The 26,448-nt window shown below is 39.2% G+C and overlaps 1 protein-coding gene across 2 annotated transcripts in view; it reads left to right on the forward strand.

Moving 5' to 3' along the window:
• Positions 1–8,286: 8,286 nt before the first annotated feature.
• The window catches only part of LOC134876045 (multiple PDZ domain protein), a 42,557-nt gene continuing 24,395 nt past the window's right edge, over positions 8,287–26,448 (forward strand). For both annotated transcript variants that reach the window (XM_063900881.1, XM_063900882.1), the window contains exons 1-19: positions 8,287–8,424; positions 11,088–11,172; positions 12,103–12,269; positions 14,827–14,991; positions 15,294–15,433; positions 16,052–16,265; positions 16,546–16,668; positions 17,376–17,573; positions 18,085–18,214; positions 18,739–18,827; positions 19,971–20,208; positions 21,780–21,866; positions 22,067–22,146; positions 22,644–22,790; positions 22,922–23,092; positions 23,552–23,737; positions 24,063–24,272; positions 25,124–25,282; positions 25,514–25,666. In XM_063900881.1, coding sequence (XP_063756951.1) covers positions 11,157–11,172; positions 12,103–12,269; positions 14,827–14,991; positions 15,294–15,433; positions 16,052–16,265; positions 16,546–16,668; positions 17,376–17,573; positions 18,085–18,214; positions 18,739–18,827; positions 19,971–20,208; positions 21,780–21,866; positions 22,067–22,146; positions 22,644–22,790; positions 22,922–23,092; positions 23,552–23,737; positions 24,063–24,272; positions 25,124–25,282; positions 25,514–25,666 — 2,673 coding nt within the window. In that variant the 5' untranslated portion in view covers positions 8,287–8,424; positions 11,088–11,156. The remainder of the gene's footprint in view (positions 8,425–11,087; positions 11,173–12,102; positions 12,270–14,826; positions 14,992–15,293; positions 15,434–16,051; positions 16,266–16,545; positions 16,669–17,375; positions 17,574–18,084; positions 18,215–18,738; positions 18,828–19,970; positions 20,209–21,779; positions 21,867–22,066; positions 22,147–22,643; positions 22,791–22,921; positions 23,093–23,551; positions 23,738–24,062; positions 24,273–25,123; positions 25,283–25,513; positions 25,667–26,448) is intronic.

Below are 26,448 nucleotides of genomic sequence, written 5' to 3' on the forward strand. Positions count from 1 at the left end.
TAAAGATGCCCTACTCTGCTTATGAGGTTTTCCCTTCCCTGTAGTGTGTTGTAAAGGTTTTACTGACTGTAAATAGTCTGCTAATATCCCAAAGTTCCCTCAACAGGGACTCATCTTTTGACTTGAGTTCTAAGAAGAATATGCCAATATTAGGCATGCATCTAAACCAACTATCTTGAATTATTAAACCCATTTCTTCAGAAGTGGGCTGTATTTAAGTTCAGTGCTTCACGCACGACCGCCCACAGTCAGTGGGCACGACACGCTGCCTACCTCCAGCATTACATCAGCTGTGATAAACTGCACCATCAACACCTCCGTCCTCCGTGTTTCACCCACTGCAGACTTAATAACTCAAGGAGGGAGAGTTCCAAATGTTAGCAAAAAGCAAACAAGAGAATTAAAGCTTGTCACTAGTGAGCTACCATCCCTATGTGTATGTTTGCATTTCATTTTTGGGGGATCAAGGATAACCAAGATTAGTTTATATAGAGGTGTGTGTGTGGGAAACAGAAAATATATTATCTACAGCTCTACACTTAAAGTGTGTTAATTATTTAACTTTAATAACTTGGGTTAGCAGAATACTGAAGCACTGAAGCTTTGTGTTATGTTTATTTGCACTTACATTTTTGTAAGATTATGTTAAATACCCAAAAATATACCTTGGAAAGATAAGAAATGTGTGTTTCTTTGGAAATCATTTATTTACCACTTGTGTTTTATGAATATTGTTTTTAATTATTAGTTTAAGTTTGTCTGTTTACATGTGTTAGGTTTATGTTTGACCTTTGCTGTGTTAAAACCGCCCAAAAAATCTCTGCAGCAGGCAGACACACTCACACACACACACACACACACACACACACACACACACACACACACACACACACACACACACACACACACACACACACACACACACACACACACACACACACACACACACACACACACACACACACACACACACACACACACACACACACACACACACACACACACACACACCTATCCGCAACAAAAAATCCTCGACCCACATCGCGGGGTTTCAACACTTAGTAAAAGTTGTACTCAGTTTTTTTTTTGCGAAACTTGCAGAATTTGCACTTGTTAAAAAATGTATTTTGGAAAGTGTATTTTAACAGTGCTGGTTCTGCTTCTCGTGATATATAAAAGTTAAGTTTGGGAGAGAAGAGATCAAGCATTAAACAGATAAACAGAACACTGCATTGCCCCCTTTTTACTCCTGTTTCAAAGTTTCCTTGATTTCACACATTTTGCTTGGAACAGGGATCACTGGAAAGCAGGAAAAACTGTGCTGCTGTTGTTTCTAAGCTGTTATCCCAACTTTTTTCAGCCAATACAAAGACTGTAAGGTAAGGTAGAAGCAGTTAACACACATTGATTATGTTTAGAGAGCCTGACGAGCAGAGGAAATAACAACCATAAAATATGGGGTTGCAATCAGGAACAGACAATAATTCACTTTTTGAAGCTTGAAAAAAGTAGATTCAGTGATCAAAACTTGTGTTTCTCTAATTGCTCTGACTTTGGTAATGAAAGGCATGAATCAAGATTTTGAGAAATTCTCTTATTCACTTCCTTGCAATAAAAAGATAGATATTACTCTCAGGGCTGTGCTTGAACAGTGAGTAGGTGAAAGTAAGAGGCAATTAGCTTCGTTCAGCATAAAGACTGCAGGCAAGAGCTTTCTAAAGAAAAACAAAATAGTCCAATGGACCCTCTAAGACAGTGAATCTCATTACTTTTTATATGCGCATGAACAAACTTTTTTTATTTTTATCCATTTGTAGCATAGTTCGAACTAAGTGAGGATATAGTGCACAGTAGTTTTGAAGATATATATTAAAAAAACTTTAATTGTTTACTATTACTTTTTTTGTAAGAACTCAATACATGTAAGCATTACCTCACTGTGCTGTACAAAGCTAAGCATCTCTTGTACCCTTACATTTAGGGTTTTGAATGTGGGCAACTTTCTTCTTTTAATACAGGAATAACTTAATATAATGCTCAGTCACACAAGCCAAGAGTCTGAATGTGACTGTAAGCTAGGCTAATTATGTAGCATTCTTTAGCTTTCAGCAAAAACACATTCCCTTCAGGAGAAAACATATTAAAGGAAAATCAATATTGTACTTGAGGTGAGCATACTCCAAACAATTTAAAAGTATTCCAATGATGTGTGTATTAAGTAGGCAAAAATGTTTATCCTTTTACAAAACACATTTCTGCAAGAGACAGTTGGACAGGCAGAGATGTCACTGATGAGCACTAACGAGGTCCCAATCATTTGTTATTTCACACCAGTGCTTCTGCTACTGTGTTATTGATTTCATTTGATTGTGAACTCAATGGCTACTTTGACCCCTGTGTAGACATGTTCTTAACGTACTTACACAGGAATAGACGTAACAGCTTTAGTAACAGCCGGAAAAACAAAGGTAAATACAAGACTCTCATGGTAAAAAGTATACTGTATATGTACATATGTGTTATACAATAATAATAATAATAATAATAATAATAATAATAATAATAATAATAATAATATTACAAATAGTAATTAACCACAAGCAATAGATTGCAGGTAAATACAGGACTGTATACAAAAAATGTTTGGGGAAGTGCAAAAAATGAATATTATAAAAGATATTTATAAAAACACCAATGGCCGACAATATAGTTAAATTAAAACACATTTAAATACATAGAAATGTTCTTAAGTTGTAAAAAAAGTAGTGTAATGTCTTAATACTCTATGTAGAAAATATATGATATATATTGAGCGTGACATATGATATACATAGTATATATACACTGTATATTACTGCATTAACAACTGATAAAGCATAATCTATGAGGGGAGCAGGGTATTTTTTGTGAAATGTTGAAACCCTTAAGATTAAATGATTTGATCTTGAAACCTGATGGATAGCTGGTCCAATAACACTATCAATAATCCAATTTATCGCAAGACCACTCTTAAACATAAACTGCATTGATGCACTTTCATGTATTGTCTCCTTAACAATTAATTCCCCTTGTCTGAATTCTGCAACGTGTAACACTACATGAAGATCAGTCAACGTATGCAGAGTTTCCTGGGAAGAGACACTTTCTCTCCACCCTGTCACACAGATGGCAGAGCAGCCAATTCCTCTGCAATTAAAAGCATTTGACAAACAACACAACATTATTTATCACAGTGACAGGCACTCTTTAAATTTTAAGTTTAAATCAAACAGATGCAAACCGTGTAAAGTCCCTTTACTGTTACTCTGGCAGGCAGCCCCAACTTTCTTAATAATTACCAGAGCAGTGTTGTCATCTAGTTAAAGAAAGATATAATCAAAGCAAAACACTTGACTTCTACAACTGTAATGCAAAGAGACATCCTGAAAGTGTATAATTATAGCTGGATTCTTTTTAAGGGCTAACCTTATTATTATCAAGAAAACACAACAGCAACAACAGCATCATTAGATGAGGTGCCATTTATCAGCTGCCCATAAGAGGAATATGTTTCTGTAAATCATGCTTGCTAAGACTAACATGTAGCCATTTCAAACATGAAAACTTAGCATTAAACGGCTTCTGGTGTTTGCACAAATATTGGATAGATTGACATGAAATTATGCAAAGACTTTCATGTTACCCTCTGGGTGAAATGTAATAATTCATCTCATAAAGTCATTTTTTCAACATTTGAATACTCTCTGAATCACCAACATACCCCTGTAGCCTTGTTGCTACTTAGTAAACCGTAGCATGCTAACAAACTAAACCAAGCATTTAAGACCTGCAAATAAGTATTTTTGGTTCTAAAAACCAAAGATGGATGGCAGCAAGAACTGATATCACCCTTTTGTTTTGGATACAGAAATATGGAGTGTTTATTTTCTCATCATTATATGAAGATATATAATGATTTGAAAAAAGATTTATATAGATGAATAAAAATAAAAGATCATGAGCAAGAACGGGCTTATGCCACCCCCAGCAGCCATCTGTGTTTGTCTGAGAGACAGCAATTTAGGAAACAGGTTACTCATATTTTCAGTTTATTTCCCAGCTCACTGACTATGTTCATGTGCAGATGTAGAGAAAAGTCTTTCAGGCTGTGTCGTGAAAAAAACATTAAGTAAAGTTAAATGACCTGCGGTGGTTTTCAAAGTCTGGTGTGCAATTTATCTTTGACAAAAACAGATGCAGTAGCTGTGTGACTCGAATGTTATCGTCAGTGCAGTCTCACATGATCAGACAATGATAAGATGACAAACTGCTTTGGAAATGAACCAAAAGTGACTTTTTCTTCTTCTGCAGTGACCCATATGAAGAATGAGTAATAATTTCATTCATCAGATCTTTTTTTTCAGGTATTATCCTCCCTGCTGCACACTTAACCTGTTTTGACTCAGGGTATGTTCAAAAGCTCTTCACTACGTGGGAATGTCAGAGTACTGAGGTGTTAAATATTAGATGAAGGGTTCTAATTTCAGCCGTCAGTCTTGAAGCTCTTTCAATTAATGTGACCTGCATCTTCTAAATAAGCTACCATTGCAGGTTGCCAATTAACAACCTTTAGCCAACTATATCACAGCTGCCAACTCTCATACATTGACACAAATGAACCCTTACAACCCATGGCATCTATTTATTGCACAGTGAAAGTCTAAAATGCAAAAATGCATTCAAATGATGTTTACATTTTATATTGCAATCATGTAAATTATTGAGGGAAGCTGTCTTGGGCTTGGGAAGAGGATACATCTTCCATAACTTTAAGGAACATAGTCAAATGTTCATTTTAATAGTGTACCTTTGCTAAACATGACTTTTGAGAAATATTTGACAGGTTCAAGCACTGCATCACGGATACATACCAGAAAAAACTAATGTTATGGTTGAGAAGATATCAGATATTCAGCTGTCGGTTAATGGGTCTCAAAGCTCTTTTAAAGAGATTTAGATTGTTATTTACCCTAAATGTCTGATGTTACAGAAACATGCAAATTTAAAGATACCATTTTTTCAACAATCTCAAAGCTGCCAACTCTCACACTGATTTGATTGATCCAAACAACAATTACTTACTTGCCACCTGTTCATTGCACAGGGCAACTCTGAAATGCAATCGTGCATTTATTGTATGTTATTACACAAAGGTGTTCTTGTCCTCGCTTTCTAAGGAATGAATGTTTCTGTTTCCTGCTGATTTGCTTTACCTGACTTAAGAAACCCAGCTCCTATATTAATGTTTTACAGGTTCTGCATCACAGATAAATCGTGAAGAAAAACGTAAAGTTATGGATTAGTAGATATCACAGAATGAGTATGATTGATTTGATTTTCATGTTTGAATTGGCATGACGTTTGGTGTGCACATTCAGCTTCCAGGAGGAATAAGATGATTGATTTTGATGACATCTCTTTAGACGCAACACTCACAGTCAACACCGACTCTCACAGTCTCAAAAACCATTGAGGAAAGACACTAGATTGGCAATAAATTTCATCATCTGCACATTCACATTCCCAACAGGTACTATTGACTAGCTGTGACCTTTGCTCTACAACATTATCATGCCAAACTTTATATTTTCAATCATTTGACCCCGAAAAGCAGCTGTCACAAAGCTAGGATTATCTTTAGTTCCTTCTTCCTGATTCTGGTCTTGAAACCCATTAATTAATTATTACGTCCAGAGGTTTTGATTTAGTTTCCGTTTGTTTGTCTGTAGTTTGTAGAAGAACGACACCGATTTTATTGAAATTTTGTGGAAAAGGTAATGCATGGGTTGAGGAAGAACATACTGTATTTTGAAGCAGATCCAGCAACAGCACGGCTTGTTTTTGCTCACATTGAGAGAAAGGCGACGGTCTGCATGCTCACTGTGCCCTTAGCGTTATTTCATTATTCTCAGGTCTATTGTATGAAAACTACTTATCATGAAGTCTGACTCTTTCTGTGAACCATTTCACATCTTTTGGGATGTTAAAGTTACAAAGTCTATTTATACTGTATGTGGATGTATTTATTGGCAATAAATCAGCAGGCAGACAATGCCAGCTTCCACCCTCTTTCAATCGTTGAATTTGTGATTTCTTCAGGGAATTTGTTTATTGCCCCATATCATTGCATACACCTAGCTGATGTCTAAGAAAAGTATGGTATCAGAATAGGGAGCTCCTTAGAATAAAATGTGGGGGTTTTTAGGCAGTGATGTCATTTTCATAGCGGCGATGGTAGTCATTTTATTGCTAACTCATTGTGACCTTGGCACAGAGTACATCAGCTATCCATCAGCACCGCTGTTTCTTATATCATTAATCAGGACAGCATAACATTAAGATGTGCTATGCTTTTTTAAATGGGGCTGTGCCTTTGTTAATGTTATCAGTTACACTTGTAGACATGCCCCCCTCACCTTTATTTGCCTCAAAAAACACTAATTAACCGATTCAGTTTCAGCTTTAATTACGCTGAATAGGCCAATCTTAAAAGGTTAAAGAGATGAACTAATGGCATTAAGCTGGAGCTACAAATAGTAGCTTAAACTCCTGGCAGTATCCTAAACATTTAAATTCAGTTGTTGTCACGAAGCAGACTCAAACAATGAGTATTGCTGCAGCCGTGACAGGAAGGAATAATATATAAATGCTGAAGCTGCCTCGCAATGAGATGTTTCCTTACTCTTGTCTTTTTCAGCATTTGGCAGAATCAGACCTCCCACATAAAAGTAGCTTATTGTTAAAGTGAGAGGGAAGTTATAGGGTGGAAAAGAGGGAGGTAGAAGTGAAGATATATACAGTGACATATGGGGATTAAGCAGTTTGTATCCCTTTCACTCCTGTAGAAATGACTTCTTACTTACTGACCTCTTGCGTCCTGCTTTCCTCAGGGCCACGATCCATGAAAAGTCCTGCAGCCAGGGTCAAAGTGCAGATATACAGTGCTTTTCTTTCCCCTACAATGAAAGGAAAAACAATTAAATTAAGATTAGAGCATTGCTATTTTGGTGCTGTCACATCTGAGTCATGCAACAGCTTCTCTCCCAGTGGGCATTTCATACATTTCACTTGAAAAACAGCTCATATCGAATTTGATAAGCATGGCACATTGCCGCCTGAAAGGGAGAGAGTGCATAATCCTGTAAACAGGACACAGATGGATAATTCATGCCGTGTCCTTATTCCAAGGTGCTTCCTAAAAACGACTTTGCTTTCTACTGATTGCGTTTTACACTTGAATTCTTATAAAGATATTTAGATTGAACATGTAAGTGTGGGTGCTGAATTACAGCATATCTGCATGTGACTCACTCATATTTTATTAGCAGAATAAACCTCTGACCAATGTCATAATCAGACTCTGATGAATCATAACACCAGTTTGTGTAAATCCTGCCAAGAACGGCTCCCCTGCAGCATGTTTGTAATAAATTAACAATTCAGGTCTGCTTTCATACTGATTTGCCCTACAATGACTTCAATATGTCTAATAAGAATGACAACAGTATTATTTTGCTTTTATGTTAGATACGGGGCTCAGCATTTTGCTCAAGGGCGACTAAACAGTGCAGTGCTGCGTCTGTGATGCATCGTAGGGTCACTCAGGTGAAGTTATCCTCTCAAGGACTTCATTCAGCTGCGAGACAAAACAGCAACATTTGGTCTCACTAACCTGCAAGTTAACTGCATGTTGCTGCTATTAATGTAAGATTTACATTAGTTTTGATTTGTGTATTTTAATTTAAGTAGGGTTTTCCATGAAGGACACTTACGTGTAATGAAGTACTTTATACAACACTGTGCTATACTTAGGTATAAGTATCTGAATGTGTATGACCTCTGGATATACAGTATGTCTTTATCTAGTGCATTGATTTCCCTGGTACGACTTTATTATCTATTGCATGTGGTTAAACTGGGTTGCACACATTAAAATATCCTGTATAGACTACGTGAGATAGAAAGGATCTGTGCCTTCCTATCTTATTATGCAATACAAATTTAAACAACAACTGAATTTCTATAGCAACATTTATGTAAGGTTTTATGTAAAGTGCCTAACACAAAATATGACATACTAAAAAAATCTAACAAAAAAATAGACAAAGTTAATTACTATAGTACAATTACTATAATAACTATATGAATTGGGCCATTCTGAATAACGAGTACGGGTACAATAACCCTGCAGCTGGGAGTCCGAGGTTCAGGGTGACCACCAAGCGGCGCTTTAGTCCCTGTGGCCGGCCCGGGGTGAGCGGAGGATCGGGAGGAATCGGGTTACATACCGTCCCTTCTTTAAGCCTCAGACAGAGCGCCGTTAGCCGCAGGACAACAGCAGAGTAGAGGGTACTGAGATCCGGGAAGTAAAGGCTCCACACTCATGTAAGTGATAAATTATTCTCTAGAGTTGCTAGAGGAAATCTTACTGAATATTTAGGAGTATTATAACAACTAAATATGTGTGCAATAGGCGCCTTTGTTAGCTACATTGTCGCTAATGAGAGGAACATATCCCGAGACGCCTATCCTGTGGTCACGCAGAATCAGAACACAGGGGGATTTAAATAGCTTTTAATGCCTCTGTTTAAGTATAAAGTGTGTTCAGTTCAATGTTAGGAGCCACAGTTTGACCCACAGCAGCGATACTTTAACTTCTCCACCGTGGGAAGCCTGTTGCTCCTCCATGGATGAGATGGAGGAGGAGGAGGAGGCGGAGCTGAGGAAAGCGGATTGTCCCGAGAGCCCTGGTCACTTTATTCAAAACACTAGCAAACCTCAGTGGATTTACCAGAAATATGCATATTTATAATGTAGAAAACGATTTATTAAGATAAGTAAGCGTAACACCGGGACATAGTCGAGCTACTACTGTGTTTTATTTTGCAGTCCTCGGTGAAATGACAGCCCGGTATTATTAGCCTGTAGTCACAGCGAAGCAACACATGATTATTTTCGGAGGTAAATGCGTCCTTAAAGGTTCAGGTTTAGAATAAAGTTCACTATATTGTGACATTTGCTTATGTGTTTCTGGGTCTTCTTTCCAATCGTTGCAAGATATGTGCAACCTAAAGAGTGAATCTGCTTTACAACATTTACAATACCTCCAATGCATCTGAACGTACACTGACACAGGTACCTGAATGCAATATATAAGCATATAACAGAATATCTTAGAGTGCTACTATGTTTTATTGTATTTCACTGATTACTTACGATACTTAGATCATATTTTGCATGTATGCTTATTTTTGTTGTTTTATGTAAAGCACACTGACTTACCCATGTGTATGTTATGTTATGGTATGTATATTGATGACTTTGCTATTTTTGCATATTATTGCAATACCATATGGAAATATTATATTAATCTATTTATAACATTTGAAAAGTATATTCTTCCCTGCAACTGGATGCCAGGTGTTATAAATGTGGTTGCTCAAGCACATACAAAATGTTTTAGTACCAGTAATACAGTAGTAAAATCATCAGGTTTTTGCAGCACTAATATATTTCCCTGCATCTATTTATTAAATATATGTATACTAGTGCTGGAGATTAAAAATTAGATTTTACACCAAAATAAAGCCATAAACACGTAGCGACCCCTATACTGTATTTGAAAGCTCATTAGTCAGTTAGAAAGGTATAATGAAGCAAAATAAATCAAAATAAATCAACTGTGCTGATCCTGCTGACTCATGCTAGAGCTATTCTAAGAGTCGGCTTTTAATCACCTCAGCAATCTCCTTTAATCGTGTCATGTCCCCCTGAGTCATGTCGTGCTCATAACAAAGCCTCTGCTGGAGTCAAGTGCGACAGCCATGACACTGATAACAGTGTCAGCAAAACATAAAAACACAAAACTCCCTCCATATTGTGTTATTATCAGGCTTTACAGATGTGATGAGTCAACGTTTCACAGCTTCATGCATGCATGTAAAAAATACCTGAGCAATTTAAAATAAAATGAAAAAGTAAAGTCTACTAACAACGTTATAAATCAGATACATTTAGAGTTATGGAAAGAATAATCATCTTCAATATATGTAATCCAATAGTAATTATTATTATAATTATTATAAAGATTATTCAGACATTGGAATAGGCCTTTTTACAAAATATTTAAATATGCCAAATAAATACTAAATAAAAAATAAAACCACACAACTAAAGCATTAAATATAATACAATTTCATTTGATTCTGTCTGATTTTGGCTCAATGTAAGCAAAATTCTTATAGTAATAAACAAGCAAAAATGTTGGACGTCTTCCCCATATATGCCATAAGTTGTTAAAGTAATTTTTCGACAAGCCTAAATAGAGCTGAATTAATCAGTTCATAACTTTATTGACAAAATGTCATCTCAATTTTTGAGTAATTTTTTACTGTTGGTTAAGAAATAAACACACTTGTATTATGTATGTTAACATGCAATAGATCACTTTTGGCTGTGGTGGATCCTAATTTTCCATTTTCATTTTTCTGACGCTTTAAAGACAAAACAATTAGTCTAGAGAATAATCCATAGATTAATACATGATAAAGATAATTGTTGAAGCGCTATTATGATCCACGCAGAGTATGACACTGGTTTTAAAATAACTGATAAGACTGACTATAATTATTTTTAATCAGCAGAATGTTCTTTAACGTGCTATGCTTATCTGATAGGAGTAAATTGGACCACCGTGTTTTCGCTGCAAACATGTCATGCATATTACAAAACTTCTGCAACAGTGCAGTGGTTGAAGTATCCGACATACAGTAGATGTAGCAATGTGCACAATGTCCCTTGTTCGCTGTTATGGTGAAGCATTCTAAGATAACAATATGTCTCTGACAGAGCAGAAATAAATCAGTTTCTCTCTTCATGTTGACCTTTCCAATTGAGAGGTTTTTAAGAAGTTGGGTTCAGAAGTGAATCAGTATCTGCAGCTCTTACTTTCTGTTTCTATAGACTGTGTGGACGTTGGAAAAGATTGTGTTTCCAGAAATGTATTTCTTGGACTATTAAGAAAAAGGCATTGTGTTGTTTTTTTACAGGCTTGAGAAAGGGAAAAGATTGACGTTGCTGTTAACGGCAAGAAATCACACTCACCTGGATTTGCAATAATGATCGAAACAATGGGTAAGCAATCACTTTGATGATTTTTATTGCTTGTCGCGATAAATAGCCCAAAATCTCCCCAAAATGTTTTGTCTGTATTCTTGCCTTGGACCAACTTTACTGTCTCTTTGATATATCCAAAATATTATACACACTACAGGACAGGGAAAACAAAAGGCACAATAGGGCCTCTTTAACACATCCTTATGCTGCTGAAACAGATACCTGCATAAGAGCAGTGGCAAACTGAAAAAGAAAACCAGCTGATACTCTAATGTTATCGTCTTGTTTACAACCGTTGTTCAAACTACAAAGCATCTTAAGTGCAGAAAGTGCTCCTGGACGTTATAAAAAGCCAGATGAGGTGTTAGTCACGCTCCGTGAGCTTTGGAAATTGCTTCATTTTTGTCCAGCGTAGGCTGGGCTGACCCATCCTCACTAACAAGCCTGTCTGGAGTTTACGGCTTAGGCAGGGTCCAGCAGGCAGACTGAGGAAGGGCTGCTGCTCTTATCTGCTGATACACACTCTCTGTTCCTGGGCAACACACCACTGACACTAATGGAAACAAGAGGAAACATTGCTATTCTGAAGAGAAACTGTTTTATTTGCTCTGGTGCAAAACCTGATACTACGTGATCTTTAGAGCAACCCAAGCTGAACTTTCTCTGGGAGGAATTAAGGGTGGAGTGTGATGAAGTACATTTACTAAAACAGTACATTTTCATCTTCCACCACTGCTATTTACAGAGTGTTAAAGAGTCAAGTTAAAAGACAATATGGAGTATATTTTTGAAACACGTATGATAAAAGTACAAATAAAAAAAGTATTTGAAGGTCCAAACAACCTTCCTGTGTCAATCTCTGCCCAATGCACTGATTAAGCCTCTCTTCTCCTCCTCCGTCCACTCTTCCGCTCTGGTGCTGTCACTGAAATATGTGACGGCCTGCAGACACTCAGCGTGCCTTGCAGGCGGTGGAGCGTCTCCAGGCCCGGCTGAAGGAGCGGGGGGAGGTGCCCACAGAGGAGAAGCTCAGCCTGCTCAAGTCTGTGCTCCAGAGCCCCCTCTTCCACCAGATCCTCGCCCTGCAGAAGTCAGTGCAGCACCTCAGAGACCAGGTACCCTCACAAATACTGCATCCACCCAGGTATCCATAATGTGAAAAACACAACTATAGGACTATTTATCTAATAAAGGGTGGGTTTCTTTTCAATTTTGCATGTAAATGATGCAGGATTCTACAGCTGCAACTAATGATTAAGTCAGTTAAAAGGAATCAGCCACTAATACGAGTAATTGTTTGTGCAAATAATGTGGCTAAAATATAGAGATTTGCTACTTTTATATCTTAATACTTTTTAAATGAATATCTATGAATATTTTTGGACAAAACAAGACATTTCAATGCATCATCTTTGACTTTGAGACACTGGGGTATACATTTTGACTATTTTCTGACATTTCTTTTGACTATATGATTATTTGATTAATTAAAAAGGGATGCAAAGTAATCTGTGTTTAAAATGATAGTTGCAGACTACATACAAATAAAAGGGACACTAGGAGGCCGTATTAATGCTATGCTACATTTACAAGAATAATTCTCAGAAGTGTGTGGATTGGTTGGTCAAGAAACAGAAATAAAAACCCTCAGATGAAACACTATTTCTTTCTTGTTTTGTTCTGTTTGACAGAAATGTATGACTATAACCATCTTTTCCTTAACCTAAAAAAACCTGAATATTTAATAAGACTTTCTGTCTTGACACACACAAGACCAATAAATTAAGAGTGACTTGAAGTGTTATGGTTACATGATAAACATAACATCCTCAACAAGAAGGCCATAAAGAAACTACAGCATCCCAGTAAGGTTAAAATATCCACAATGCTTTTATATTTCCTACACCCTTTAAAATCCCCTTTCACAAAAGTGCTGCCGCTCTGGCCAAATTGCTGGCAGGGTTCATGAGCCGGCTGTAGAGCAGGCTGATTCTCTCCATGGAGAATAAAACGTTTGAGAAGAAGAGGCAGAGAGCTCTCCAGTCTCAGTGGAGAGGGGGCCGGGGAGAGTGTTTGAGCAATACAGATGGAAATATGTGAGCTATGCAGTGGGAGGCAGGGATGCTCCAGCCTTTAGCCCACTGAGGAATTTAGATTATAAAATTCTGCTGGCATTTCCCTTTGCTGGAGGTTTTACTCATCGCAAAGGGGGTACATTCCTCCTGTGTGTGTGCTGATGCATGCTTTCTTTACTAAGCAACATTTACCAAGAAGGTATTTATCATAAATTCCCTTCAGATCTTGTGAAAAGGGTAAAACGTCTCACTATAGTCAGTGTTGTGTTTTTAATGCAAACTGCATATTGTTTGGCCCCCGTCAGCAGGACCAGTTTTGAGTGAGGGTGCTTTTGTTTTGTTGTCAGACGAGTCACACACACACACACACACACACACACACACACACACACACACACACACACACACACACACACACACACACACACACACACACACACACACACACACACACACACACACACACACACACACACACACACACACACACACACACACACACACACAGTCTGTCTTCTGGCTCTGCTAGTTAGGCCATGCACAGTCCATGTCGCTATGGTGACCAGGCCCGACTCTCCAATGAGAAGGAGGCCACCGTGTGAAGTGGGGCAGAAACAAGTTCTTAAATGTGCAAGAACCAAACTGGAACTTTAATCCTCTTAGCCAGGCCCCAACTAACAAAGCTCATGCAACTTAGCCGCATGCTACGCTACGTTAGCGTGGCCCATAGGGCTGTGTCCGCAGTGTGGAGCGCTAATGTGCCCTCAGCACTAATCTGGGCCTGTATTTAAAAGGCAGCTATAACTCACACTACATGTTCCCAGAGCTCAAAGTTGTGCAGTCAACTTCCCAGAATGCAAATGCACAAGTTCACAAGGACAGTTTTAGCTCGGCAGTGCCATATGCCAAATGAGTGTTTATGAAACTGTGTGTGTGTGTGTGTGTGTGTGTGTGTGCGTGTGTGTGTGTGTGTTGAGTCCTTCCTTTTGAATCCAATTCAGATGGTCATAAACATTTTTGCCCTTTGGCTAATGAAATTGGGAAAACACTGTTTTATGTAGATGTCTCATTCATGTAATTCATCTGTCACACAAGTAAAGTCATTGCAGTAATTAAAAGCCAAACATATTAAGGCTTCCAGATGGCCAGTGATGCTTCCCTCTGCCGCCATGGAAATATTGTGTTTGGAGCCTCTTCATTGTTGGAGCATCAGTTAAGAGCCATTATACCCTGAAGGATTAGGCTGTCAGAAATCCAGCTAATCATGGCGGGATAACTAACTATCTGGCATCCCAGTGGCCTCACAGTCACACAAACACGCACACTTCAGGGTTTTGGTGTCTAAAATTAGACAAAATGTTTACATCCACAGTTGGAATGAGTCATGATGTTTTTTTGTTTGAACTTTTAATTGTTTTCAGTTGGATTATTGCCAGTAATTGTTGCTCTCTGCCGGATTGTTTTGCAAGAATCCAGATCTGTTATGTAGCCATAAACGACACATTTATTTTGAGGTAAAACATGCCAAACTGATCTGTCGGTGCAACATCTGCAGTTTTCGACATCACTCCCTACATATTTATTTCTATATTTTCAGGAGAGTGTCCCAGGGTTACGTGAGACGGACCTCGGCGATCATGTCGCAGCAGTCAAGCCCAACGGCGGCCATGTTTCCTACTCAGACATTTCAGGTTCTACTCTCATCAACGGCAAGACATCATCTGAGGAGGAATTTGAACATCTTGTTCACTCCATGGCGCAGGTACTCACATCTGGAAAGCCAGCAAACACTGTGCTGTTTGTCAGTGTAAGACACTCTGCTGCCAGGCTACTGTTTAATTTTATTCATTACCACCATGATTTTATGTTTGGGTAATTTTACCACATGCACAAGAATAAAGAGTTAGAAAACCTTCATGATATCTAACAAAAATATCCACAGAGTTAAAGCACTGTGGATTTACTCACATTTCAAACTAAAGGCAGCTGCAGCTTTAATGCTATATTGAATCAGCACACTGCCAAATAACATGTCTATAAAAAATATATGTGTTTATCATTCAGGGGCGCTACCTGACACATGTGGATCTGCAGAAGCCAGAGTCAGGGGGTCTGGGATTCAGCGTGGTGGGACTGAAGAGTGAGAACCGCGGAGAGCTCGGCATATTCATCCAGGAAATACAAGCAGGAAGTGTGGCCGACTGGTATGTTGGAATCAACACTCTAGGATTTTTTCAGATTTGACTGGAAATGAAATTGATCTTGTTTCTAATTGCACCAAAAAACAATGGATGGATTGTCCAGGGAAAAACATTGTTTATTTGAATTAATTTCCACTATCAAACATGCAAAGAACAATGGCTTAAATTCCCCTGTTCCCTGATAAAAAAAACAAGCACCCCTCTTGTGGTTCCCAAACACTCCCCCAACTGTCCCCAAATCACTAGGTGCCTGATACTGCCTTCAAAGTAAAAGCATAAACAACTGGAATCAACAAAGATAATGGGAGTAAATAATGCACCACTTGCTATATACAAAACGTCAAGAAAATACATGTGTAACTATTAAATTATACACAAAAAGTAATAGATCAACACTAAGTGTTGTTGCTTTCTGACATTTTTTTCAAAATGAAACTAAATTTCAAATAGAAGCACAACCCAATTTATACTAAGGGAGAAATGTGCAAACACCAAGAACAACAAAGTTACACTGCTAATACCAGTACACTATCTGATAAACACTTGATCAGAGGCTGATTTTGTTAAGCTCTGACTCCATTTACTGCCTGTCCTCCTCACTATGTGCCTCTTCCTGGACAGCGATGGGAAGCTGAGGGAAGCGGATCAGATCCTAGCCATCAACGGGCAGATCCTGGACCAGACAGTGAGCCACCAGCAGGCCATCGGCCTCCTGCAGAGCGCCTCAGAGAGGGTGCAGCTCACCGTGGCCCGAGGACCCATCCCCCAGCTCACCAGCCCCGTAGTGTCACGCACACCCTCTGCAGCCAGCACCCTCTCAGCCAACTCCAGCGCGGTAAACACACGCGCACGCAAACACACGCGCACGCAAACACACACACACACTCTAATATCAACCAGGAACTTGTGCACGCCCATTTGCACACGACGTGTTGTTGATGCATTGAAGAGATTATACACACACGTAAGACATAATCTAGCAAATACACAAAGACACGTTAGAAGCAGCTCCTTCTATTCAACATGGCAGACACTTTTCTTACTCATCCAACTAATGTGCATCTGGATACATTTGTACGAATGTTTATTTGTTCCTCCTCTTTTCCGATGCCTAGTGGCAGCACGTTGAAACGATCGAGCTGGTGAACGATGGCACCGGCCTCGGCTTCGGTATTGTGGGAGGAAAGACCACGGGAGTCATTGTGAAGACCATCCTTCCTGGAGGCATCGCTGATCAGGTGACTGCTTTATCTGAGAGTCCACTTTAAATGACTAATTAATAATATAGTGTTTACATAGAAGGCATTTTTATTTTATCTCACTTTTAGTGAGAGACGGCCCATTTCAATTAGGTATAATTAGAATTGCAAGCTAACTGTCACTCTTGTCTTCTGTTAAGTACTGAGCGTTTCATTATGGATTTGATTTTATACTGAACCTACACTACTAATTAATGGATTACTGCACCATGTCGAAGGCCCACTTGACTGCACCTACAAAATGTCACTCAAATAGCCACATACAAACCACAAGGCAGGAAAAGGACTGCAAAGAGACAGAAAGAAACTGCAAGACACAAAATGAGTACAAAAAGATACGAAAATAGCATAAAGACACAAAAAAAGAGCAATTCAAGATGACCACAAAGAGACAGGAAACAACTGCAAAGAAACTCAATAAAACAACATAATGCATGTCTTCCTTAAAGTAGAAGAGATAGGGGGGGGGGGGGGGTCTTTAGCATGTCCATACCTAAGGGCCAAAGGTGTCAGGGGTAGCTTACCTACACCTACAAAAAGTTGAGCATGTACCAGACAATAATAGAAAGAAAATGACCCAAAAATCATTTTTTTTAAACAAAAAGCAGGGAGCTGTAGCCTGTCTGTGCCGAGGGGCCAATTGTCTCATTACCCAATCCCGTAAGTCAGTAAATTTGTTTTTTTAGGATGGCCGGCTGCGCAGCGGGGACCACATCCTGCGTATCGGGGAGACTGACCTGCTAGGGATGGGCAGCGAGCAGGTGGCTCAGGTCCTCCGGCTGTGTGGGAACCGGGTGAAGCTGGTGGTGACCCGGGGGCCCGTGGAGGAGGGCCACTCTGTCGCTGCTGTCATGCCTGTGGTGCTGCCCACCGTCAACGAACAGGTGAGGGGACTGCTGCACTTTGAAAATGAAAGAAAGCAGGCATGAGGAAATGTTTGGAAGTTTTGGGTGTATCTCTACAGTGATGCCGTAACACATAATCCTGATGACTGATTACCATAAACAGTAACAAATTCACTTCCTTTGCCTCCAGCTTTATTCTCTTCCTCTTCATGGGACTGAAATGATTTGATAGGAAACTGCAGATTCATTTGCCTTTGACTAACATTTTCAGAGCAAATGTTGATTATTTCTTCAGCTCTAAAACATCAATTTCACGGACATTTTCAAGGCTCATCCCTATTCAAACATTGTATGAAATTTGCTGTCTCACTTTTATAATTAACATCCTTTTTGCCTGCACACATTAGTGCTCTATTACTGCAGCCTCAGAGTGTTTATTAGCAAAGTTAAAAACCAAATTGGTACCCATGTGGTGCAGTTGGTGATTTGTTCTCCTTTTATCTTGTTATCAGTGGTAGTTTACCTGTGTGTTCTGTTCCTGTGTTCACAGGGCTACGAGGAGGAGGAGGAGGAGGAGGAACAGGAACAGGCGGAGGATGAAGCGTTTGATGTGAGCCTGACGAAAAACGCACAGGGTCTGGGCATCACTATCGCCGGCTATGTTGGAGATAAGAACTCAGGTGAGAAATGGCAGACAGAAATGACTCCTTATAAAACACTTTGCAATTAACCGTTATTGGTAGTGATGGATTAATAGTATTTATGTCAAACTCTACAAGCGCTTTTGCCACTTTCAGCGTGTTGTTTTAGGTAAATATTAGACATAAATCCCTCAGGTGGACAGAAGACTTAAAATGAATGCTCACGTGTAAGCCTTAATAACTTTATGTGGTGATGTCAATGTCGGTGTTTGGAAAATAATTTGCTTCAATATAAGCGCACACAGTAAGCCTGTTATTATGAGCTTCTTTATTCATTTAATTAAATTGAATATAAAATGGCCTTGGCTGCAAGTCTTTACTTTTCAAGGTTAGCATTAGTGCACTGGGTTCATCCCATTATTGTTTATGACTCATGTAATATTGAAACACTAACCCTGACACTGAAACATCTGTTAGCTTTCCTCCTCGGGTCTTAATGTCCAGATTTACAGCGGTATTCTTCATCTTTTTTTTTATTGCATGTCCTTGTTCTGCTTCCTCAGAGCCCTCTGGCATTTTTGTGAAGAGCATAACAAAAGACAGCGCTGTAGATCAAGATGGCCGCGTCCATGTTGGAGACCAGATAATAGCTGTAAGTGCAACAATTATGCTCTTTGTGCTATCTTCTCTGCAATGGCATGAGGTAAAATATTCAGTGAAGGTTTATTAGATCTATTATAGTGAGTGAATGGAGGGTAATTATGAAATGCATGATGAATAATTAACTGATAGTTATTAAAGTGTTTTTCCTTGTGACTGCGAGTCTTAAATTAGCTTTATTTCTGCAGGACGTCAAACTGTGTAATGTCTTGCATCATTTGAACACGAGTTAATGTTGCCTTTGTGTTTTTAGAGTCCTCACATACTCTTGTTTTGTTCTAGTGCTTATATGCAAGAGTTTTATTCTTGTGCTTTGGGATCTAATTGAAGAACTTTAAGCATTTAATTGACTGAATTATTTAAACTTGGGGGTTTTTAACTCTCCTAAATGATCTAAATAAATAAAGTTAATGGCTTGAATAGATGGGAATACCGTGGTGCTGTTTAGGGCTGCGAGTAATGATGATGTTGATTATAAATGAATGTGACGACCATTTGTTAAATGAATGGATTAATAGTTTGGTGAATGAGATGATAGAAAACGTCATTTTTCTCAACGTCGAAGTAGATGACTGTAAATGTCTGTAGTCCAGATTTGATAGGCCGGAATCAACATTTATAAAGATATTTTGCATGAAAAACTACTTTAATGATCAGTCAATTATCAAAAAAATGTAAAGTTCAAACTGATGACTATAAATATGTCTAAAGGTACTCACTTTAATAAGATTAGAAAAAGACAAAAGCAGTGAATCTGCAGATTTTAGAGGCTGAAAACAGCATGTAAAGACATTTTTGCAAGAAGAAACAAGTTAAACAATTAATCAAATGATTATTCTTTGATAGAATAAATGTTTAGTTGACAAATTCTTGAAGCTCTACTGGTTAATAACTTTGCTTGTTTCAATTTTACCTCAATCGAACAAGTATTTAAAGGTAAAGTCAGTTTAATTTCTTTTTACATTTAAAGCTATAAAAACACATCAAAACACCAAATGCACAATTGACTCCAATAAGAATAATTCATGATGTGTTATCTTATTATTTTCCTTTCTTTTCACCATCTCTTGTTGTATGTCATACTTTAAGAAACTGAAAATAATTCCAGCTCACTCTTGTGTCTCGCCCCCTACAGGTGGACAGCGTGGACATTCAGGGCTTCACCAACCAGCAGGCGGTGGAGGTGCTGCGCCACACGGGCCAGACGGTGCACCTCAAGCTGATCCGGAGGGGTTTCAGGCCCGACGATGTCCCCCCTGCTGTGGCCCCCAGCATCGGCGCTTTGCCCCCCAACACCACCATCCCCACTACCACCATTGTGCTGGAGGAGCTGGAGATGGAGAGGAGGAAGGCGGAGGAGGCTGCGGCACAAGGTAGGGATCTAATGAGTAGAGACAAAACACACTTCCTGTCAGAGAAAAGGAGGCATTTGATGTGTGAACGTGGCTCAAACAGGAGATATGAGGCTGAAACGACTGACAGCAAATAGAGATTTCTGTCACTTTTATCAATAAAGTTAAAAAGTAAATTAAAAACAAAAATACAATATAAACATCAACTTTTACAAGGCATCTAGCGACATGGCGTTGAGTTATAGCTAAACACAAATTAAGTCTTGAATGTGAAATGATTGTTTTTTCTTACAAGTAGCAGCCATGAAAAGCAGGGAAATATTTGTATCGGCTAAATAATACATATTTTGCATCCTTAATACAAAATGAGAGATTAAAGGAGGGTGCATTCCTCCATTTTCTTTTAAAAACCCAGTATATTTTGTTGAGTAAGAATTTATTTAGCTAACTTACTGTGCATGAGATCATAGGTTTGATGTGGAGTTGTCATGGGTCATTTAATGTTTGGGATTAAAAAAATAAATGTAACTACTCACTTAAAATGTTGCCAAGTCAGTGTTCAGGTGGTTGGAGCACACACACATTAACACACACGGCAAAGGAGCTAGTATTAGTTTTATGTGAGCACTTAAAAGGTGCTGATGTACAGCGTAGTAATTTCATGGGCGGCCAATCAGGTTGCCCTGTGGAACTCCAGAGACATAAACTGTGGTGTGAAGCTGTAAAAAAAACACACGAGGGTCATTAAACAGATATTTGAAGTCTGCCATAATGGCTAACATCAGCACACACAGGTAAATCCTTTTTTCAAGGTAATAGGAGGAGGATATTTCTTCTAAACTGAGGGTCATTATGAAAAAATAGGAAATTCTCATACTATTCTGGAAGAATTAAATAACAGAGTACCAAATAACAAATAATATTAGCTATGGCATGAGCATTGACTACAAAACTCATTGACTTAAAGAGGACAATCTGAATTCTACTATTTTTTCCAGTTCATATTTGTATTTAGTCCCTTTATTTTCAAAAAGGTCTTCCAGAGCCCAGTCTCTGGTTAGCTGGTCGGCTCTGTTGTGATGGTCAACTGCTTAGAGATGTCACGCCCCTTAGCCCATCAGGTATAATGTGTTGCAGCGCTAGCCAATAGTAGCTTGAGTGTTGAATAGTGCTCGCAATATGTTACAGAAGTAAACAGAGGATTCCAATGGAGGCATTTTAGGAAGTGGTTGGGAGAATAGGGCCTCTTTAAATTAAATTAAAAACAAAATGTATCTGTGACATAGAGAGATTTCTACGTTCACATTTATTCTAACACCATTACTCATAAATCATAGTAAACATCCACACAAAAACGGTTCTGTTATTATAATTTCTAAAATAAAATTTGTTTTGATGGTTTTTGAAACAATCTTTAGTATTCTCTTGAAAAATATGTACCAACACTTTATCCCTCCTGACTATTTGCTTGTGTTTCTTTGCATTAGGTGACATGAACCATGATAATTGTGTTGAGTTTACTGAGAAGAAAACCTGTATGTGCAGAGTAGAGGACTTTTTCCTGACGCGTGTGTGTGTCTGTCTGTTCACAGTCGCCGCAGATGAAAAGCCGCCACAGACAAAGAGCGAAGTATCTGATGTCGGCTCGACCTCGGATCAGCTGACAGACGACACACATGGTAGGAGGAACTCTTCTTTAAGATACGGCTGACAGAAAAGGGTCACTGTGTCATGAACACACGAGCAAACACACAGTGGTTTAAAAAATTCAGATAACATTTTTTCTGTAGTGGGTCTGATTTCGAAGTCTGTGCAAATAGTTAGAAATGTAAGTCTCATTGCAGGCTGGGTTTATCACGTTTTCACATTTTTTCACAAGGGATGAAGCTAACAGCCTCTGAAGAAGAGGAACTGCTGAAGAAATGGCTCGAGATTCTGGGTCCAAGTAATGAAGTTGTAGTAAGTTTCTTTTTCAGTTTTAATTATTTTCTCTCATGCATCAAATTAGATTTCAAACCATTAGTCTACTAAAACATTATGTTGCTAATTGCTGTGATAACTTCCCTAACTTGTAAGTCATTAAGCATGCAAAGTGACACAGTGGTTTTTCTTATCTCTTAAATATGAAGATTTTTCTTTTCTACTTTATATCATATTAAAAGGTGAATCATTTTGGGGTTTTGACTGACAAAACAAGACATTTAAAGACATCACTTTGGACTGTGAGAATCTTGGATAGACCAAAGCATTAATCTAGAAAATAATCTGCAGAATAATGGATACTTGCATTGTGACTTGCAGTCCTACATGAAGATATTGGTTCTTTAGCCATGGCTGTCAACATAAAACAGCTCTCTTTAAAAAGTGGAAGGACCTGAGTGGCAACACAAAAGGGATTGATATATTTACATGGCATAAATACAGTTTCACATATTCACTGGGATGTTATTCTACAGGTGGCTCAGGTGGAGAAGTTCAGTGCGAGCAGTGGGCTGGGTATCAGTCTGGAGGCAAGCAGCGGACATCACTACATCCGCTCCGTCCTTCCTGAGGGACCTGTGGGCCGCTGCGGGAAGCTCTTCAGCGGAGATGAACTGCTTGAGGTGCAAAAGCCATTCATTCAACAGTGTTTCCGTTTCTGCTATTAATACAAAGGCTTAATTATCAACATGTGAAACTTAGATCTTACCTACTACATCTTAAACGAAGCTAATGCTAGCCTCTCCTCTCTCAGGTCAATGGCTTGTCTCTGATTGGTGAAACCCACAAGGAAGTGGTGAGGATCCTGAAGGAGCTACCTCTATGCGTCTACATGACCTGCTGCAGACCCGCCCCCCACCTGCAGACCGACATGCACGCTGTCCAACCAGAAGCAGAGACTCTGTCTACAGCGTCTGCACTAAAGGTACTGCAAATGCAATGCTAAAACATAGCAAACTGCACACCTTAGCATGAAAAATGATTTCCTGGTTCTGCAAATATGAAAAGTAATATGGGGAGCAATACTCCTGAAGTTTTCCTGCTATAAAAAAAACATTGTTCATTATTAGCCTAGCATAATTTGTTAATCGCTACATAGGCTTTGAATTAAGACTCATCAAAAAGCAGAGAAAAGTTGATGAGGACCAAAGCTAGTAATTTGTCAGCAGCAAACATGTGCAGGGGATATAAGACATCAGAAACATCTTTCCTCTGGGGGAAGGTGGGTTTCGTCTCTCCAGCATTAACTGTGATAATGTGCTAAGGCCCGAGCATCCCGGAGATATTTCCCTTTTATCTCCTGCCAGAAACACACCGGAGGGTTGCGAGTGAAAGTGAGGCAGGCAGGCTGTTACAGATGGATTTTGGGCTTTTTCTTCTGCAGAAACAAATAGAACTGAGCATCACGCGGGCGGCTGCAGACTCAGAGGTGAAGGCAGCAGCAGCGACGGAGGAAAATGTGACGGAGGAGGTCGTAGCCTCTCCTCTGGCCATGTGGGAGCTGGGGATCCAGAACATCGACCTGGAGAAGGGAGAAGGCGGATTGGGATTCAGCATCCTGGACTATCAGGTGGGAAATCTTTAGTATACCTTGTTTAAAGTTTGGCAGTTGTAGACTGGCCTTACAAAAAGAATACTGACTTATTTCCACTAAATAATCTCTGAAAACGTCTCTAAAATCAGCTTCCTTGATATTGTGGTCAACGCCTAAAAATAGATTCTAGTCAAGTAAAGGATATTTTATTTTGAAAACCCACCTTTTTGAACTCCACAATGGCCATTAAACCCAACACATAGTACTCACTTTGGTTCCACAGAAAAAGCACATAACATTTCCTGTGATTCCCATGTACGTTTAAGTCTGTTAAGTTTACCTGTTGCTCCTCCCGCCTCAGGACCCGCTGGACCCGGCCAAGACGGTGATAGTGATCCGCTCTCTGGTTCCCGGCGGCGTGGCGGAGCATGACGGCCGGCTGCTGCCAGGAGATAGACTCATGTACGTGAACAGCACTGAGCTGGAGAACGGCAGTCTGGAGGACGCAGTGCAGGCGCTGAAGGGGGCCAATCTGGGCACGGTGCAGATAGGAGTGTCCAAACCGCTGCCTGTAAGTAAACCAGCATTTATTTTATTATGAAAGAGAATATTACTTCTGTTGTGGGCATTAACAGGACAAATGTGTGCTAATAGTTACGAGTAAAGCTTCTGAGTTTTTCGGATTCGTCCCTGTGAGTCAGCCTGTCGTGAGGGTTCAGCTTACGAGTCCTTGCATTTTTCATGCAGGAAAAAGAGAGGAGGCTAAGCTTTTACCCACTGTTCATTCAGAGGAGGCGTCCAGCCTTTAACGCTCTGCGCCTTTTGTTTCATATATTATTTTATTGGATTTTCCAGACCCTGTTGTACAGTTTTAACACATCGGGGCAGCTGTCTGAATATTGGGCCTGACCAACAGCATGTTCTCCGCTACAGGCTCCTGCTCTCTTTGTACGTCACTCTGCAAAATTGCTCGCATTCTTTCAGCTTTAGAGCTTCGTTTCTCCCGTATTGAATCTGCCGCTGGATCACGCAGTGAGACCCCTGGGCCGCTGAGGTTAGATTACAGAACTGCAGGAAGCTGGAGTTAAACAACGCTCCTGCTGGACGGGGATCTTCTTCTGAGGGGGGTTTTGTTGTATCACTGTCTAGGCTGCATGCTACACAAAATCATTATCAAGAGCTTTAACTTGAGGATTACATATGAAATGTTCTCAAGCTGTTCTGTGCTGTTTGAGCGACTTCCCTGCACCAATATCACTATCTTCCTTTAATCATAGTATAACAAATCTCAATAACTTCTAACTAACATATTTTCATCATTCCATACTAACTCATTTGTACCTGATTTGGACATTAAAACTATATAAAATAATCAGATTACATGAAGCTGGAGACACTGAAAGAATTTCTCCACTTTCCTAGGGAATATGTGGATATTCCCACTCTCCACACCCCTATGGTGAGCAGGAAATAACTCCATCATCCACCATCCATTCATTTGACTTCAACAATATTTTGGTTGAAGAAGGAGAGGAAGAAGGACTGGCTGAGGGCATCGTTTACCGAGCAGAGCCGGCATTGGTTAGTTAGCTTCTGGGAAAAACTAAAAATCCATGAGAACATCCTGAAAATGGAAAACAGATTGTGCTTAACATGTTATATTTGCTTCTGCTTATATTGACCATAACTCTGACACATAAATGCCATATATGATGTGATTCAGTAGTTACTGTTATTAGATAGTTCAACTCATTGATCAAATAGAAAGTTTTCTATGCCAGTTGGTTATTGTTCTTCCATTGATGATGACAGATCGACACCAGCGAGGCGGAGCTGTCTGATGAGAAGCTGTTAGATCGTTCTTACTCTGTGATAGACGACGACTCTTTCCAGGCGTCCATGATGGCTCTGCACGGCAGCAGCTGCAGTGCCGACCTGGACTACCTGCATGCATCTACACCCAAGGTAAGAGGCGGCACAGGACACAAAACCCCACGTTATTCTCACATAAATAATATTACACATTTCCACATCATCATCATATAGGCATATTCCGAGTACTCACATTATCCCAAATGTACTCACGTGTTCCCGGATGAAGAATTTTAGTTATAGGCTTTGAAGCTGTCATAAATTTAATTTACATGCGGTTTTAAGCCACATTTTTACCATGCATTTTTTAGATCTTGGTGCTTTTTAACTCTTTATTTTAATCAGATGAAAGATTTTGGTGATGGGAGGTCTTGATCTGAGTAATCAGAGAAACAAGCTGAGCAAATGAAGCAAATTGAAGCCCCGCCAGGAGGATCATTTTCAGCCAAACAGCATCAGAGAATCACACGTTTTTTACGTTTAACAGCTATTTTCATTATTTTTAATGGATTTAATTAGATTTAACATTTCTTTTGGAGAGAAGGTGGGTCATTTGGCTCTGTTAAAAAAACTCCTGAACATCTGCATTCAAAGTTTGTTGCATCAGACAGTTTTTATTGCTTTCAACATCTATGGGTAATTCTGCTCTTGGTTAAACCAATAATGACCTCCCATGACCCCTCACATTTTGACTGAGAGACCCCTAGTGGCAGAAAATAAATTCAAATGTACTGCAAAAGTAACTGCCCTTTGTCACCATCGGCTATTCAGCATGTAGTCATTAGTCTTTGTATTTGGCCATGCCGAACCAAATGTCAGGAGAGATGTTTTCTTTCTCGTGAAGGCAGTAACAACATTTCTGACTTTCTTTTGTG

This window comes from Eleginops maclovinus, chromosome 14 (genome assembly GCF_036324505.1).
Source record: "Eleginops maclovinus isolate JMC-PN-2008 ecotype Puerto Natales chromosome 14, JC_Emac_rtc_rv5, whole genome shotgun sequence".
Taxonomy (NCBI): Eukaryota; Metazoa; Chordata; class Actinopteri; order Perciformes; family Eleginopidae; genus Eleginops; species Eleginops maclovinus.